We start from the raw sequence: 17,837 nt of genomic DNA, 5'->3' as shown, positions 1-17,837 counted from the left end.
GAACAATTAAGTCTTTTCATTTGCAGCTGTTAAACAAGCAGGAAATGGAAGGACAGAAAAATTAAGTGGAAACCCAGCATAACAGTGCAAGTCAGAAGCAGAACAAGTCTCTATCAACCCTACAGTTTTAATCTAAATTGCCACATTGTGATTCCCAGAACCCACAGTAAGTTGTTCACAGCAATAGCCAACTTGGATCTAAACAAGTTTCCCAGCATCTACCACTAAAACTTTGGGAAATGTGGTCCACGAGAAGATTAAGGCTGACAGCTGCCTACTGAGAAAAAAAAAACCATTAGGCTCCACAGTGCTATATCACTCTAACTCACTAAAGGATGCTGTTAAATATTCTGTCAGGGTGTGCTATATCCTGGGAGTTGTTAAAAAAAATAAAATCAATACTGAAAAAGTCCTTGCTCTTTCTCTGTACTACCTGTGTTAATTCTGCAAACCAACCAAAAACCATTTGCTATGTAGTCTGATTCGCAAATCTAGAAGAGAAAACTCAGCCTAAAGAGTACAGTCAACTACAATTCCACTGTAGAATGCGATTCCACAGCTTCAGGGTGCATCTGGTGCTGGAAGAAACCTTACCCCTGTAGGGGAAGGGTCTAAAAATTTCAGATGCACTCACTGTACTTCAGAGCAGCCACGGTATGATAACTGCAGGTCCCTTAGACAAAACATTACATTTCCTGTTTTACATAATAGTGCTTCAATCTTAAGGTGTTTGATCCCCCTAGGAATGCAAAAAGAAAAATAACAGTGCATCAAAACCATATTAAACCTTCTGTAATGCTTTGGTGCAGAAACATTGTGTTTTACCATTCCAATGAATGGTGTAACAGCCTGGCACCACAGAAGGCAACTGATCACAGGATTACAGAGCTATCCCTTCTAAGAAATGAGTAAGAACAACATAACAAAAGGGATAAAAAACTATATAGCCCCTTAAGGTACAAGCTATCAGTGCAGTGGTTAACATCCAACTTTCTAATGCACAGCTCAGAAAGGTGTATTTCCTTTCAGATTGTGACACAAAACGAAAACCTCAGGAGATGATGTTGGACTAAACAGTGCCACAGACTCTGCCACTGGAGGTTTTCCTGCCATGGAGGGCAGGATTTCTGCTTCAATTTAAACCTACCTGCTAGTTTTCATTTGATTGGATTACCTTAAACTGAGGCCTGTAACAGATCTTAGAGCTGTTTTCACCAGGTGAAAGTTTTTCATCTTGTACCTTTCTCTCCAAACTAGAGATAATTCAAAAATTAACCCACATTTTTAATGCTCAATCCCTGTACATGCACTGCACATTCAGTTTGCAGACATGTCCTCAAAGAAGAGTGATAACAGCACAAAGACCTGCTTGCTCTCACAGGTTGCTACAGCCAGGAGCTCACCTCCATGAGCTTTATCTCATGGGAGAAAGTTGTATGCAAACCCTTCTGGACCCTGCACACTTGCATATTAACAAAGGAAATTTTGAGATACCTGGCATAACTTCACTGTCAGTATTATCTGTGCTTGCTTAGTTCTGTTAGCACATGTTGGCCTGTACCTTCATTTGCTGGCCAAACATGCTCCGAGAGGAGGGCAGGGGATGTGCCTACACACTCCAGAGGACTCCCAGCATATCAGCTTTTAGGATTGACCACAAAGATGTTTGAGCCCCTTGAGGTAATTGTACACCTAAATTACTAAAAACATAACAGTTCTGAAGCCTACAAAACATTCAGCTAATAAGGACTGTCAGACATAAGACCTAGAGGAAATGGAAACTAAAGACTGAGAAAAAGATGTTAGATTGAAGAAGTGTCTCACCATTGAGGGGATGGTTTATGGAACGAGACAGGTGCAGACAGGACGAGACAGGCCAGAAGCTGGACGTAAAGAAATGTGATGGGATCGTGAGGCGGTTCACAAAGACAGAAGACAGAAGGGGGAAGATAAGAGATGGGTATCCATGCACACCTGAGACCTGTGCCGAGGCAGTTATAGATGTAGGAGACCTCGGCCTGATGGGGTCTAGTGGGCAAAGTCCAGGTTGGCTGTCTAGCACACAGGCGATGCCGGTGATCCGCTCCCTGCCCCTGGGCAGTGTGCTCTCAGGAGACCTTAGGTGCTGGCCCTCTGACACCGCCCTCAGTTTTAGACTAGTGACCCCTGGCTCATCCTGGCAATCTGTCCTTGAGACTGGATAATCCACTGGGCTCTCTTTAGCAAGCCCTGTTGGGACCTCTCTACCAGGAACCAGAGACCCAGCAGTTTGATTCTCCCTCTTGGAGGTGCGGACCTCAGGAAAAGAGGGTTTCTTTTTAGAGGCCCCAGCAGGTGACTGAGGAGACTGTGGCTCAAGCAGGTTTTTTGTTTTGGTAGTGGGTGAGAAGGAGGCCAGTGTGGGTCTATCAGGCAATGGCTTGGGAATGTCAAGAATCAGATGTGCTCGGTTTGATGATGCCAACTTGCTGTGGAAAGACTTGGGAGATGAGCAGTTTACAACTGGCTGAAGTGCAGGTTTCACTGGAACATTTTCTTTCACTGGCAGCTTAATCTTCTCAGCATCTTGTGTGGAATTAAATTGTGTCTTCTCTGTCACTGGAGGACTAATCCTCCCATCAGTCAACATTTCAGTGGAGCAACCAAGGTACAGATTTTCCCCTACAGATATGCTCCTTGACATCTTAGCCCGGAAGCTGGTTGTGGGGTTCATATAGGACTTTGGTTTTGCAGCCCTGACATCTTTGGCCAGCAGAGCACCAGATCCATCCATCTTCAACATACTGGCTGATAACACCCTGCAATTGTTAGGTCTGGGGTCCTTCTCAACCACCAAAAGAGTCTGAGGACGCTGCTTGGCAGAGGATATCACTCCTGGACCTTTATCTGTAAAAATTAAACAGACAAACATACCAAAAATAGACAAGAGCCTGCAGTGAATTCCTAAATCAGAATTTAATGTGGCTCAGCTCAGCCCCTGTGAGATGTGTACAAACATAACCACTAGTTCAGGTTAGTATCACCAAGCCTCAACAGCTTTCTTTTTTCCCTATCCCTCATCCTACTCAGACAATGCTGCTTTCCACATGAGAGAGATTTGCTCTTAAAGTGTATGGCCAGAAGACCTCAGACCGCTGTGACTCTTAAGAGAGAGGCCAGAGGAAGCAGGCAAAAACTTATATATGCTGTTGTGGGGGTTTTTTTGTTTTTTTAAACAAACTTATTAACAGTTAGTGAGTTGATTGTTTCAAAAATAGAGTAATTTCACATGGAGGGCATGGATACAATAAGCTCTCTGTTTCCCTCTCTTCCCTCTTTTTCTCCTCCCCACCCTGGGGAGTTTCAGTCTTAGCTTGGAGCAACCACCACAGCAAGAGAGAATATTTTTGCAAATACTTCATTTCACCATTGCAGTGCTCCTCCCACAGATGCCAAACAAATATCAGAGAACGATAATTAGAAAACCAGCATCTGCATTACAAATTAAAAATATTAAATAATATTTTAATAAATAATATTAAAAATATTTTTTCCCTTGACAGGGTAGGAGTGAGAAGACATGTAAAGCCTATAGCTCAAAATGCAGAAAGATGAGCTTAATTTAAATCCTCCACTCAGATGCCCTCATTTCATTCTCATACCATCATTGCAATGTGTGTTCTTACCCTCATGCACGAGGTCATGCACTGACTGTGCCTTTCTCATGACTGCATTCACAGGGCCTTCTGGAAAGGAGGCAGTAACCCGTCCAGGAGCCATACCAACTCTGCTGGTCTCCAAAGCTGATCTGCGTTTTTTCTGCACATAAATAGCTCGATTTGAATTTACATTCTCTAGGAGCTGGCTGTTCTCCGATGCATCACCAGGATGGCTGCTGTCATTTTTAAACAGGTTTGGTGTAAACTGACTGGTCTGGGTTGATGGCTCGATGTGCTTTGAATCCAGTGTCAGATTTGATGAAGAGAGTGACAATCGTCTAAAGAACACAATAAAGAAATCCTAATGAAAAACAAGTATGTTCCCCTGGATAGACAGGAACATGCATTAAGTTTCTCTGGAATAAAGAGCCCTGCCCTTTCTGGACTTTTTTGAGTCAAAAATGCCCTAAGCTGTTACCACTTAATTCTACTCAACCCTGCAAGCTCTGGTCTTCAGGCATTTGACTAGAGGCTGTGCAATCACAAATAGCATTGGGTTGCTGTTTCCAGGGAAGACACCATAAAAAGTGAAGACAAAAGAGAAGGAAAAATTCCAGGCATAGGAAAGACTGGGCAAAGTCAGGTCAGGTCTCTTCTCTCAGCTCACCTCACTAAAATTTAAATCTTTCAAATTCTAAGAAAACCCTAAGAGGAAGTCAATATGCTTTCCTAACATTATGAAAGCATAATGACTAGGAAAGCTGGTCAGTATCTTCAAGAGGAAAGCCTAATTTCCTCTTCCTCTCCACTTCAGTGGGCTTACTTCAAAAAGGAGGCAACTTCCAATCTGGCACGTTTAAACAGCTGAACAGATTAAAAGCCCAGAGGTTTTCATAATCAAAAACTACCTCCCTTGTTACATGTCTAGAGCACCAGTGACTTCCTTCACTCATCACTGCAACTCTCCATAAGCTTACACAATAGCTAACCATTGGCTTTCTTCCCAAACATACATCAGACAGACTAAGAGGCGCTCCTGACAGCAGCAACAGCAGCTGAATACAGCAATAACAAACAAATTTCCCTACCATGCTGAATCTGGATACAGCTGGTGAACACTAGAAGATGTACTCAAATCTTCTTAGTCCTATATAATGAAATTCTTTTGAGCTAAGATTTTAGGTTGTCATTTCAGAGGAATACAGAAGTATTTGTTTATTTTAAACATTTATGAACCCAAATCAACAAAAGCATTGACCTAATTCTTAAAAATTTTTCTTATTTATTTGTTTTATTGGGATTTTTTTTTTTTTAATAACAAGGAAAACAGCTTGCAGCGGCTTTTTGGAGTGCTTTAAGGTTGAGGGGGTTTTGGAAGAATAATATCCCCGTGGGGCTTTGTGTGAGACACCAGAACACCCTGTAAAGGCATGGGACCGAGAAACAAAGCTGAGTAAGAAAGGACTGTAAAACAAAGGAAAAGTTGACAAATCTACTTTCATTGTCCAAGCTGAATGAAATGCAAAAGAATAAAAAGAGCATAAACAGTGAAGAGTAAATTAGATTATTAGTGATTCCTCCAACTTAATCAACCAAGGCATTAATCATGAAACAACTAAGTATGTTATTGAAAGAGGAAATAGAACAAACAATAGTGTTGCATTAGAATAAACAGAACAGCTAAAGTGATGCAGGATAACCTGTCCAAATCACAAGAGTCTGCAAACAGCCTGCCACGTGCTGTGCTAACACTTTACTGTGCCTAGGCACACAAAAGCCAGAAGTTTGTTCAACTATTTTCACCCAGGACCTAGCAGGAGACCTACTCATATTAGTATAAACAGACAGACAGAAACACTCAAAACAAACAGAGCCATACCTGAGAGCCGGGGACTGGGAAAGAAAGCGAGAGGAAATGCTGAGGTTTTCGGTTCTTTCCAGATTCCTACATGAGCCACCTAAAAATTTTGGTTTAAGGAGAAAGAAAAATGAGCAGTTTATTTACAGAGCATTCTCATATATACATTTTCTTATCATTGAGACTATCCAAGGGGATTTTTTTAAGCTAAAGCCACAAAGAATTAAATAATTATATTTCCTTTTCCTTTAGTGTTCTACTTAGATTACTCTGCCTTAAGCTGCTACTCTCCCTAAGGGTACGCCTCCTTTTTTGCTTCCCTTTGTGTCCTATCCTGCCTGTAGGACTGTGAGGCACTGGCATGAAGCAGAAAACAAACCCATCAAAGAAGAAAAAAAATAAAAGGAAAAAAAGAACCCGAAAAACTCACATAGATATTGCTGCCTGCAACCTTATAAATTCTAAAAATATATGCCTTGTTCTGGAGTTGGTCGATAAAGACAAACCAGCTCCTTTGCCACTCTGATGTTTCCTCTTATTCTCTCTCTCCACCCAGCATTTCAGCCTTTTCTTTTGTGACATTGGCTATGCCTTGATGCACCACTAGAGGCCACTGAGTGTCACCGATGGGGGGGTGAGCGCGCAGTCAATGCTTTCCTTTACAACAGGAAAAACCAGTCCGGGAGCAAGGTAACAACTCTTCAGGATTCCAGGGACAATACTTAACACAAACTGACACAAAGCCCAATCTCATCCACACAAATTTACACACAGACCGATGATTTAACAGATGTCGCTCTTCTTTAGGCCTCTTACACTGTTTTCCATTTTCTCCCCTCTCTCCATATCCATGCATCCAGGAAAGCCTAACAGAACTTGTAGCCTGCTTTGGTTTATATGGTGGAAAAATCAGGAGTGACCTTACAAAGTCTCCCCACTGAACACAGAGATGTACCTTTTCCATCAGTATTGCTCAGGGTCCCAAAATGCTCCTTGAGGAACTTTTCCTGATCAGGTATCGGAGGAATTTCTCTCTCAGGCATGCTAGTACCCACATCCTCCTCTCCTTCTTCTCCCTCCAGGTCCGAGACACCATCTACGCTTAGAGGCTCAGTGCCTTCAGAATCTGGGAAAAGGCAAAAAAACCCCAGTGCCATAAAAACTTAATCAGAGTAGCATTAGCCAAGTTTAAAAAAAAAAAAAAAAAATCAACAAATATGCTAAATTAGACCTAGAACGTTCAAGTCAGTCAGCATTACGCACAGTAATTCTCTAATCTACCATATCTGACAAACAGCATAGCCTATGGCATAATCAATACTAAACCTGCCTCTTTGGCTAGCAAGGTAAGAGAAAGCCAAAGGTGCACAAGGAAAGAAGGAAAGTTCACCAACTCCTGCTTCTACAGTGGCTTTGCTGAGATTTCTGCTCAAATGCTCCTGAATCTGTACAGCAGTATCGGTGTGACTAATAGGAGTGTGACCTCAGCTCAGCTCACTCAGAGCTCACATATAAATACATGTATAATGTCTTTGTTTCTTACCTTCATTTGGATGGTCTGGGCTAGACAGACGACTGCTGCTGTAATCTACAGAGCAGGCACTGTCTGGACTGTGTTTGTCTGGGCATCCATTACTGTGATAACCCCTGCAGAGCTTCCCATGGGGCAATGCTTTTACCTGGAACTCACTACAAGAGAGACAGGAAGATACAGCACTAGAAGAGATATTTGTTTACATGTAAAGAAGTACATTTTAACTTTAATAAGGCCTTACCTGTGTTAGTAATACCTTTTATTACAAATGTAAGGCTTTAAAGAGAAAAAGAAGTTGATTTCTCTCATCATAATACAGTATATTTTTTGCATTTCATTAAGCTTGGACATGGAAGTCCCAAGGGGACTGTGATTTTCTGGGCATTGTCAGTTCCCAAGATTACCAAGCACCAGCAGCACACTGATCTGGCTTGATTTCCAGCACAAAATGTAGAAGTTTACAGGATGAAAAAGGGATTAAAACCAGGCCTATACCTGCAGGAGAGAAACTAGTTTGCCATTTTATCGATGTTCATGACCTGCTTCTTTGGGCAAGTTCTGTGATACAAAATATACTAGATTCTAGCTTTGAGAAAGACTAATGAACTGAAGAACATCATACAAAAATGCAATCTTGTATGACAGGGTTAGTGATTACTGTTGAGATTTCATGGATCTCATTTTGTCAAATGTCACCAGCACTGTTTTTTTTCCAGATGCCTAAGGACTTCAGTTTTGCACTTTTTGAAATACTTTGTTTTCAAATATACTTCAAGGCAAGGTAGGATGCAGAAGTCAGTCAAAAGAACTAAATGGCAACTACCCCTGGCAGCTCCCACACTGTAAAAATTGCCATGTGTCCAGTCTGTATCCAACATCACCAGAGGGCCTCCCTTTTTTATTCGATGAAGCAGACCATGAGTTTACTCTGTCCAAATGTTATCATTACAAAATTAAAAATGAAAAATAAACTAGGTGAAACCTAGCATCCTCAACTGCAAAATCTTGGCATGCACTCTTGCATAAAAGTCTGTCTAAAGCTATCAGCCCCACTCTCTGTAACATGACAGAAGATACAGGAAATTAAACAGCTACTAGCATCAGGTTAAGAGGGGACAGGAAGAACAAAATTCAGGGAAGGAAAATAAAAGGGACCACAGAAAAATTAAATTATGTAAAATTAAAACAGAAGAAACAGCAGAGGAATAAAAAAGGTCTCCACTGTCTCCAGTGTCCTTTTCAATTCCATCTGTATCATGCAAGTCATTCTATTTCCCATAAAAGAGTAATCACACACTACATTTGCTAAATTCTTGCCCAGTTTTCATAAATAAGTGTCCTGTCATTTCTCCTGGGTAGGCATTCCACTGCCACATATGTGGCACTGTCAGTGAGTTTTCCAGCTTCCAAGTTTTCCCTTGCTATTTTCAACCCAGATAAGGGAGAAAGCAGAAAGGCTGCTCCCAAGTTGTTCACTCAACTAAAAAAAAAAAAAACTTGGAGAAGACTGCTCCTCCAGGAAACTGCAGTTTCCTCAGAGGAAAATTATTTTAATGGTGTCTTCTTAGTTTCATATTCCTCTAGCAACCATCTGACATAGAACTCTCAACTAAACATGCCTGACATCAATCAGGCAGTAAGTCAAGTCATCAAAGTTACCACACAAGCTGCAGGAAAACCAGAACAGAAACATCTGAGCCATGCACAGCAGAGAGATTATTTTTAACCTGCTAGAGTCTGTGGGATGGATTTCATCTTGCTCAGGGTAGATTACACATTCCTCACTCTCAGAAGGTTCTAGTTCCTGAGAGAAAATCCCCTCTTCACAAGACACAAGCCGAATCACTTGGGGTCGCACACAAGATCCATTATCTTGGGAAGGTATTGAGCTGCCAACCTGGTTTAATTAAAAAGAGAAAAAAACTAGATATTACCAGTGTTTTACCTTACATCAGCAAGTGCTGTGCAAGGCTAGAAAGTATGCATTACAGCACAGAATATGATCAGCAATCTGAGATCAGAAAACACAACAATCCTGTGTCTCTTCTCTTCCTTATTTACTAAACTTGCCAGACTACAGCTGTACTTTCCTGGTTTGTTTCCTGCTTGCAATTCGCTAAAGCTCTTTGGTAAAGTACTCTTTGATCACACAGCATGAGTGTAAGCCATGTGGCAGCAGATTCTTCCATTACCTTCTATGGACAATTCACAAAATTGGGCCAATTCAGCTGAAAAACTGAATTACTGCACACAACAATCTGAATCCTCTTCTCAGTCACACAGTTATAGGAGAGGGAAAACTTCCAATAAAGCTAGGCACTGGGACAGACTGCTACTGAAAAATAGGCACTAGCTTTCTGAGGATGAGTACACATTATTTGCTGTGACCCATCAATACAAAGATCTGAAAGAATTTACTAATCTAGCACAGCCAACAACTAAGGGCTTCATGTGAGCCACATTCCAGCGGCTACTGGAGTCAAGAAACTGCATCCCAGCAGAGTGAGCTAACAGGTTACCAGGTTTTTACAGACCTGTAATTCCAAGCTCAACCTCTCAGCTTGTTTTTGACATAAATATTCAAAGAACTAGAAGATAACATGAGGTCTTCCTGTCATTGAAGAGAAATCTTGACCCCATATGGGGTCTCTGCTATGAGACAGCAGAATTACACATTGCAGGAGTATTAATTACAAAAGAGTTATTAATAAAGTTCCTCAGAAGTCATTTAGAAAACCTTTAACGATGAAAAGAATGGCATCAAGTAGTAATAAATGTAGGTAATAACAAATAGGTACAGGACAGATGCACTCAGAGTGGGTTCACCTCCTCAGAGTAGTACTGCCCTTACTTTGTTGATGTGCACAGGAAGGTCAGTGTGCTCTTCTCTGTCGTCCCCATTGCTGTTTTGAGACAGTGAATCTCGACTTGGAGAACGGGAAACAGAAAAGGACTCCAGCTGACGCAGGTCAAGCATGGATTTCACAGTCATCTCTATGTTGCTGGTTGGCTGAGACCAGCGACCACGTTGCCGGGGCATCTTGCTCATTGGTGCCTCTGAACGCTGGATTGCCGCTATCTCTTTGGCCTGAAGGAAATTAAAACACAGACTATCTTAGAGACTGAGTTTTGCTGATGGGAAAACAGGAAAAAACACAAGACCCACACGGAAAAATATAATTATGTCTATCTAAATAAAAACTTCTAAACTGTCTAAGAGACAGCTTGAAAAGGCACCTTTAATCATAAAGCATCAAGTAAAAATGATACTTTTGTTGCTCCTTCCCGCACAACAGTTAAATGTCCTACACAGATTGATGCATATGAACAGAGTCAGCACCACATGAGATTCAGATCAAAAATGAAAAAACAAAAGCATAACATCTGATGGAAAAAGACTGATGGAAAAATCCCAAGTGCAGCTCTCGACTCTTAATACCCTAGTCTCCTTAACTAGGCTCTATTTTGCCATCTCCAAATCATTCTTCAGAGAGAGGCTTCTCAACGGTTTCCCACCACAGCTGCACCTTTCCCACATGTGCAAATGAAGTTTTTAATCTCTCTGGGAATTTCTTCTTCACTTTCCCTGTAACAAAAAATAAAAACATTCTGAAGGTTTAGTAACTCACCCTCCTCATTTCCCAGTGGGAAAGGCTTCTTGAGAGGGTAAGGTCTGAATCTGCAAAGATAAAGAGATATGCACCTAGTTGACAACCTGGCCAGCAGTACAGCTTTTGAAGAACCTCTTACTACCTCTTTCAACAAAGGCAGTATTGCTACATCTTTTGAACCACTGTCAACACATGCTTTCCCACTGGCTACTACAATCACTGTACCAAAATTTTAATGGAGACATACAGTTTTATGTAAGATTTTCATTGAATCAGCAGATCTCTGCAGAACACTTGCCACAGTGCAGTGTGCACAGCCCTCCCAAAGACTTGGGAAAAAAAATCTGCTCCAATACACTGTACCATCTGCGGCAAAAATACATCAAATTAATAACTGCAACCTCAACTGTAAGTTTTATCAGACATCTCTAAGTCCTCTCTTTTAAGAGGATCTTTTGATCTCTTTTGGCTTCTTCAGACTTTTGATAGCTTGTAGACCCCAGCCCATAAAGCTAATTCAAAATTTCTTTAGCCAGTTGAAACTAGCAAGAAACTTGCCAATTTAAGAACTGTATTTCTAGACAGAGGACTCTGAAATGCACCCCCTCTTCAGATGCAGGAATGGGCAGCTCTACATTACCCACTGCTATCTATCCATCTGCTTCTGTTTTGGTCTCTCTTTCTGCCCATAACTTGTCATCCCTAATCCTGTGTCTCTCATCTTCTCCTCCCTTCCAATCCGTGCCATTTTCCTCCAACTCTGCCCATGTCCCTCTCCCCTTTATACCTGAGTCTCTGTCAGTGTTGCAGTTGGATTGAATATTGATAGACTGCAGCCCTCGTAACTCATCTTCATCATTCCCTTCATCTTCACCATCCTTATCACTGTCTGATGAGAGTGCAGGCACAGAGGACAGGGCAGAGATGGACTCATGCCTGGAAGGCAGGAATTAAAAGGAGTATTATGGTTTATGCATGAACCACCCACCTTACACCAATCCTTACACCAGTTCTCCACCTTATCTCCATCCATATTCAGAAGGCTGCCTCAACTCTCTCAAACAGCCCTTGCTCTAGCACAGCCCACCTCTGAGAGACAGGGCAAGCTAAACCCAGCACAAAGATGTGCAGACTCTGCCACAACAATGTTCTTATATGCATGGAAGGTTGATGGAAATCAGAAGCAAACAAGTCTGAGAAAGTCAAACAGAATGAAACTGGGCCTTCCATTTCATACTCTGCCAATTTATAAGGTCAAGATGGTAGATTATATTTGAAAGGCAAATATTTTTCCCTTAAGCATTTCTTCTCTGGAACTGATTTACACATCATAAATGTCAGAGATAGTCTCTGTTTGAAAATAATTTGGTTTATGGCAAATTGTCCCATAAGAGACAGGTTCATTTCAAGGATTGCTCCAGGCAGAACCTGAAGGCACAGCCCACATACCATAACTGCACCATGCTGACTATTTAAACTTTCAAGCACAAGGATCATGTAAAACATATCTTGCACAAATCTTAAATTAAAGTAGATCAAGACAAGTTTTACCACACACACTTCAGAGGCACTCCCAGCATAAAATTACCCACCACCAATCAAGGACACTTAATAACATCAAATTTTACCCACCCTCTTTCTTCTCCTCTTCCCTTTCCTCCATTCATTCCTTCAGTCCACAGAATCAAATTAACAAATAAACCTTTGGACAATAATTGAAGAAAGAATAATCCCCAACAAATATATCTGAGTAGCCCCCACTCCATGGCCTTGAGCTAGAGTGCCAAACTCATCATAAGTGACATTCATAGGATATCACTGGTGAGTGTTGAGTGCCAAGCATTATTCAGGAAATAAAAATAGCTCATCCACCAAATACAGAGCAGTCTGGCGAGGGACCAACTTCTCCTGCAGCTGACAGATAGCAGGCAGTATTGAAACATGGAAGAAGCAGTCAAGGTATTTTAATCTTTTCTCTTCCTGTGTAGTGGCAGAACATTCATTTCCATTTCATTAGGAGTGATAACTACTCAATCATTTCAGGTGAGCTTTGATGTGTTCTGGCAAAAAGAAAAATGAAACTGACTGTAGCCTGCAGAGTTTTCAAGTGAAAAAGTTTCATCTTGGTCATCCATATCTACTTTTGACATTTGAGTTTGTCAGTCTCTTCATATTTTCTACTGTCTCCTCATATGCTCATTTTGTCACTCTCAGGTTTTGTGTCTAAGCAGGGGAATCCTAACAAAGCCCAAGCACCACAGTATGTTTGAGGTTATGCCATGTTTCATCCTATGACATACATTAATTACATTTATTCATGGTAGGCAATATTAACTTTGTATCAGTAACTTTGACAGCATACTTCTGCTTCTGTTCATCATGGTTGTTTCAGGAGTTTATTGAGACAGAAAGGTTGGATTATTAGACCTTTAAACATCTAGCTGGTTGAACACCTCACAGTGATGAGGTGATATGGCAAGGCAAGATTATGTGTTTGCCAAGCTCCTATGTGTACAGTCATTGGTGTAAATGGAGAAGGGAGGATTGCTATCCATGTGTTTCATGTTACAAATAGAAAGATGGCCCCTGTCCATCAGATGGTTACCAAAAAAACTAGTGAGGGGGGAAAAAAGTGTGTTCCAATATCCTTAAGGTAGCAGAGTAAGAGAATGCAAAACATATTTTGGAAGTCAGATATGTTTTTTCATACTTCACAGGAAGTGATAAACAAGTTATGAAGTAATGTATTTGATACAAACATAAGGTATCTTGCATTATCCCAGCAAAAATTCATACCCCTCTTCCACATCCTTCTTTTTACAACTCAAGTATGCTTCTCAAACTCAGTTCTGTAACTTGAAAGGAGATAGATGAATGAATGATATTTTCAAAATTATCCTAGGCCCACTGACTTGAAACTGAGACATTCTGAAATAAAAACTAGGTTTACAAGGTCATGAGTATTCTAACTGTTGTTTTTGCCCAAGTCAACCCTTCTATTCAGACTTCACTGTTTCTCCGTTCTTTCCCTGCATTCCTCAATGCACTTTGGATTTTCTCCTAAGACCCCTGTTGCACACATCTCCTCAATACTCTTCCTCAGTTTGTTTGTTTGTTTTTTTCATGCTTAGATGGGAGTCAGTGTAATGTACAGTTTTCAAGCACAGAAGCTGTTTCCAAATAAGCACAACATAAGAGCATTTTGAAAATTAAGGAGTAAGACTTCTGGGGTTTGCCAAAATCCTCCTGAGAGCCAAACCCCAAAGCATCATTATACCAGGATGAATGTTTCAGAGTATCTATTCCAGAATAGCATGTACAGACACAGTCTCAATCCATGTGACTCAGAGCAAGTGTTTTAATTGTGATTGTTCATCTTCTTTGCTGAGGAACTATCCCGCTCTAGTATCACAGAATCACAGAATCATTAATGTTGGAAAAAAACCTCCAAGATCATCAAGTCCAACATCTGACTGAATTTCACCATGCCCACTAAACCATATCATGGAGTGTCATGTCTACTCATTTTTTAACACTTCCAGGGGTGATGATTCAACGATTTTCCTTTGGGACTCTGTTCCAATACTTAACCACTCTTTCAGTGAAGAAACTTTGCCTATTGTCCAACATGAACCTTCCTTGGCACAACTTGAGGTCATTTTCCCTTGTTCTATTGCTAGTTGCCTGGGAGAAGAGGCAAACTCCCAGCTCACAACAACCTGGATCTTGTTCTATAAAGGGCAGCAGCGTCAGTTGCTCTTCAGCTCCCAGTTTTTGAAGGGTCAGACAGTACAGGGTGAATGGAAAGGAAGGACCCCAAATTAGAAAGTCTTCAGGACATGGTATAGACTTCAAAGTGCCACATGTCATTATGGAGTTCTATTCAGACATCTGATAATAGATACTCTGTATTCTTTTGTATGACCTGAACCCAACCTTGTTTTGCTTTCTCAAAACAAAACAAAGCAGACAAGAATGGCAACTATCCATTTAAAGAGGTATGTCAGAACATTCCCACTCTGATCTTGTGCTACTTAAACCCTCAGCTTTAGGGACATATTTATGAAACTGTAACATCCTGTGTGGTAGTTATAACTGGCAGATTATATCCTCCTGCTTCCCCCTCAAATATTGAAGTGTTTTAAAAGGAAAGTTATTCTGCTTTTCCCCATAGAAGGATCACAGTGCACTGACTCCAGAATTTCCCTAGTGTTACGATTGCAGTAGTTCATCACAGACTGAGGCAACATTTCTGATAAGGTATCAAAAACCTGCCCCATTCTAAACCCTGAAAACAACACAGCTTTCCTGGACTGGACAAGACCCACTGAGAATTTGATAAGGAGCTCTTCTTTCCAAATATATCTGACAGCACACAGTACTTCTTCAGTATACATATATAACTTTTAGACAATTCTATTGGATAAATCTTTTTTTCTCCTGCTATTTATACTAAAGAGTCAAGGAAAACCACAGATAGAGTCATTTTTAAAACATTACTATAAGCCCTGCAAACATTCCACAGTAAAAACAGCTTAAAACTTGAGACAAGTTTTTCTAAACTATAAATGCACACTTGGATCAAAACCAAAACCCTACTAAATGGCCTTTACATGACTCCTTCACTGAAAATATAAAAGCCTTAAAACCAAAATGTACCAGCAATCTCAGGTGAGTACAAGTTCTATTATCCTGAACTATCAAAGCTCTTCATGTTCAGAAAAAAGCACACATCTGCAATTGCCACAAGCAGAGGCAGAACTCAAAGGCTCTCAGGCACACTATGGAGAACTGTGGGTCACAAAGGTCAGAGCAGTTCCAAGGTAATACAATATCCCATAAAGGTGAGTCAGAGAAATCATTAAGAAGAGAAACTTTAGTCTCTAAAAATTTTTGGATGGACTGAAAATACTGGGACACTTCAGTTCAGAGAACAGGTTGGATGAAGAGAGGTTATGAAAGAGGTTTACAAAACCATCACCAGAGCTCACAATATTAAGAAGCGGAGGACTTTCAACAAAACTAGTAGGAATGTGCTTTAACAGAGACAAAAAAAAGTCCTTCTTTCCAGAGAGCAGTGAAATCCAAACTTGTCACCAAAGGAGGCTGCAGAGACAGACAATATTATGAAGTTCAAAAAGAATTTATACAAACTTAGTGGCCAATTGGTCCATGTCCAGATGGTAAAGGAAAAAGGTAGAGATGGACCTCCTAACATCCCTTATATAACAATGGATCATGAGGCAAATGGATTACAAAAATTCATGTAGCAAGGCTCAGAGAGTGTCTCACTAAATAGCATCTTCCATTGCCACAGTCACAGGCAGAATACTGGGCTTTGTGGAGCACTGATTTGACCCAAAAAGGCATCTCCTTGTGTTTACACTGCTGATGTTACCCACCTGGGTCAGTTCCTGCCCTGACAGTTGCAACTGGATAGACAGCACTGTCCTGAACTGGAAATCTTCACCTCCCACTGCTTCCTCAGATCAATTTTGTTACCTCAGCACTATTTTCATTATTCATCCTGTAATACACTCATACAATGGAACTAGCAGAAAGTGTTACTTCCTCCACCAAATTCTAGCAATGCTGTTCTAAAGAAGATCTGGTAGAACAAATTACTTTTCACAAGGCAGGAAGCCTTCTCATGCTATTGTCAATCTTTTAAGCCAACAATTTTACACCACAAGTTGCAACTCAGCTCTCTACTGCAACCTATACAGACAGGCTTTGTAAAGAATCAGGGCACCTAGAAAACAAATCTCACTCAAGTTCATTATTTTTCCTTCTCCCACCTCAATAATGCTGGTCCAATAGGCTCTTCTTCCATTGTCAGTACCAATCCAAAATGCTCTGGGAATTATGTCTTTGCTGGTCCAGTGACCACAGCGAACGATCAAAACCGAAGACAAGCTTTCAAAGCTGACAAGCAGATTCCAGGCTTGCAAAGAGGCTACCAAACAAGTTTATTAAAGTTCTGGGCTTGGCGTGGCACTAGCACCGCCCTTCAGCAAGCGTCTGTGATGGAAACAAGTATCACCTCACGTGGAACAGGACTGGGATTATCTATCACAGGCTGAGCCTTGGTAGGGTAAGGCTGCAGTTGCTGGAATAATAGAGAGACTGCTATAAAAAGCACATTGCTTGACGGATCCAGAACTTTGGCTAGAAAAGAGGCTTCCTGAGTCTTCCCAGCATCGTTACCAAAAGCACTAACTAGACAAGACTTGTTTCAGGAATGAGCAGATCAAGACTTTCCAAAACAGAACTATGCAGACAGACTTGTTACAACATTGCTTGCTCCCAAAGGGAGTGGGAAAGTCCTTCTGACACTCAACAACCTGAGCAGTAAATCCTCCAATCCTTTGGTACTTTTATATCCAGAGCTCCATTTGTAGTCACTTGGGACATAGGAACAAAAAAAATCTGCATTTATCCTTTTTATCCCAACTGTGTTGTCATAACAGCCTGGAGAGTAGGACTCTCCCCTGCATTACTTACAGTCCAACTAGTCTCAGCTACTTAAAAACTACAGAGAAACCAAACACATTAGACTAATAATCAAAAATACCCTGTCACTCCTGTTCTGTTTAAAAACAGAAGCACCACTTTTTAAAGAAAGGTCACCAGATAAATTTAGATCTATTCAGCTTGTAGGCTGCAGTAATTTGTTTTAGATATGTTGTTTACTAAGCAAAAAATAATAATATTATTTAGCTAGCATGAGCTTTTTCCACTTAAATTATTTTTGTATTTATTATTCATAGTATAATTATTTTACCTGAGGTTTTTTCAAAGTCTCCAGAAAAAAGTTAACAAAGAAGGAAAGAGCAAAACTGTAAGGACTCTTAGAATTATGATCAACATAGCCAACTCATAGAGCTCACGGGTGTACTTCAGTACTGACACCACAGAAACAGCCTTATAAGTTGCATTCAGCTTATATCTAGAGAACTTTACTCATAAGGATCACAGCTTCCCTGGTGGAACTCTGTGTACCATCCTCAGCATTCCTAGGTGAACTGCTTATTAAAGTTTCTGACCACATCATTAAACTAAATTAAGACACAAGAGGCATTGCATACATATTGCAATCAGTGAAGCACACTAAGTCTGTCTGGAAGATCCCAGTCTGGCTTCTATATCCAAAGAAAGGGGGTACAAAACCAAATTCATCAGAGGAATAAGAACTT

At 40.7% G+C, this 17,837-nt stretch overlaps 1 protein-coding gene across 6 annotated transcripts in view; it reads right to left on the bottom strand.

Moving 5' to 3' along the window:
- MAPKBP1 (mitogen-activated protein kinase binding protein 1) overlaps positions 1 to 17,837 on the bottom strand; it is a 99,757-nt gene that overhangs the window by 7,438 nt on the left and 74,482 nt on the right. For 3 of the 6 annotated variants that reach the window (XM_058839098.1, XM_058839088.1, XM_058839107.1), the window contains 9 exons: positions 11,429 to 11,577; positions 10,660 to 10,709; positions 9,882 to 10,118; positions 8,758 to 8,927; positions 7,040 to 7,185; positions 6,452 to 6,622; positions 5,518 to 5,596; positions 3,666 to 3,976; positions 1,825 to 2,886 (listed from right to left, as the gene is read on the bottom strand). In XM_058839098.1, the coding sequence (XP_058695081.1) occupies positions 1,825 to 2,886; positions 3,666 to 3,976; positions 5,518 to 5,596; positions 6,452 to 6,622; positions 7,040 to 7,185; positions 8,758 to 8,927; positions 9,882 to 10,118; positions 10,660 to 10,709; positions 11,429 to 11,577 (2,375 nt within the window). The remainder of the gene's footprint in view (positions 1 to 1,824; positions 2,887 to 3,665; positions 3,977 to 5,517; positions 5,597 to 6,451; positions 6,623 to 7,039; positions 7,186 to 8,757; positions 8,928 to 9,881; positions 10,119 to 10,659; positions 10,710 to 11,428; positions 11,578 to 17,837) is intronic. The other 3 variants (XM_058839117.1, XM_058839139.1, XM_058839128.1) reach the window with 3 other exon arrangements.

Source organism: Poecile atricapillus, chromosome 1 (assembly GCF_030490865.1).
Source record: "Poecile atricapillus isolate bPoeAtr1 chromosome 1, bPoeAtr1.hap1, whole genome shotgun sequence".
Lineage (NCBI taxonomy): Eukaryota > Metazoa > Chordata > Aves > Passeriformes > Paridae > Poecile > Poecile atricapillus.
The sequence above is the reverse complement of the archived record's forward strand: the minus strand, read 5'-3'. Positions and strand labels throughout refer to the sequence as shown.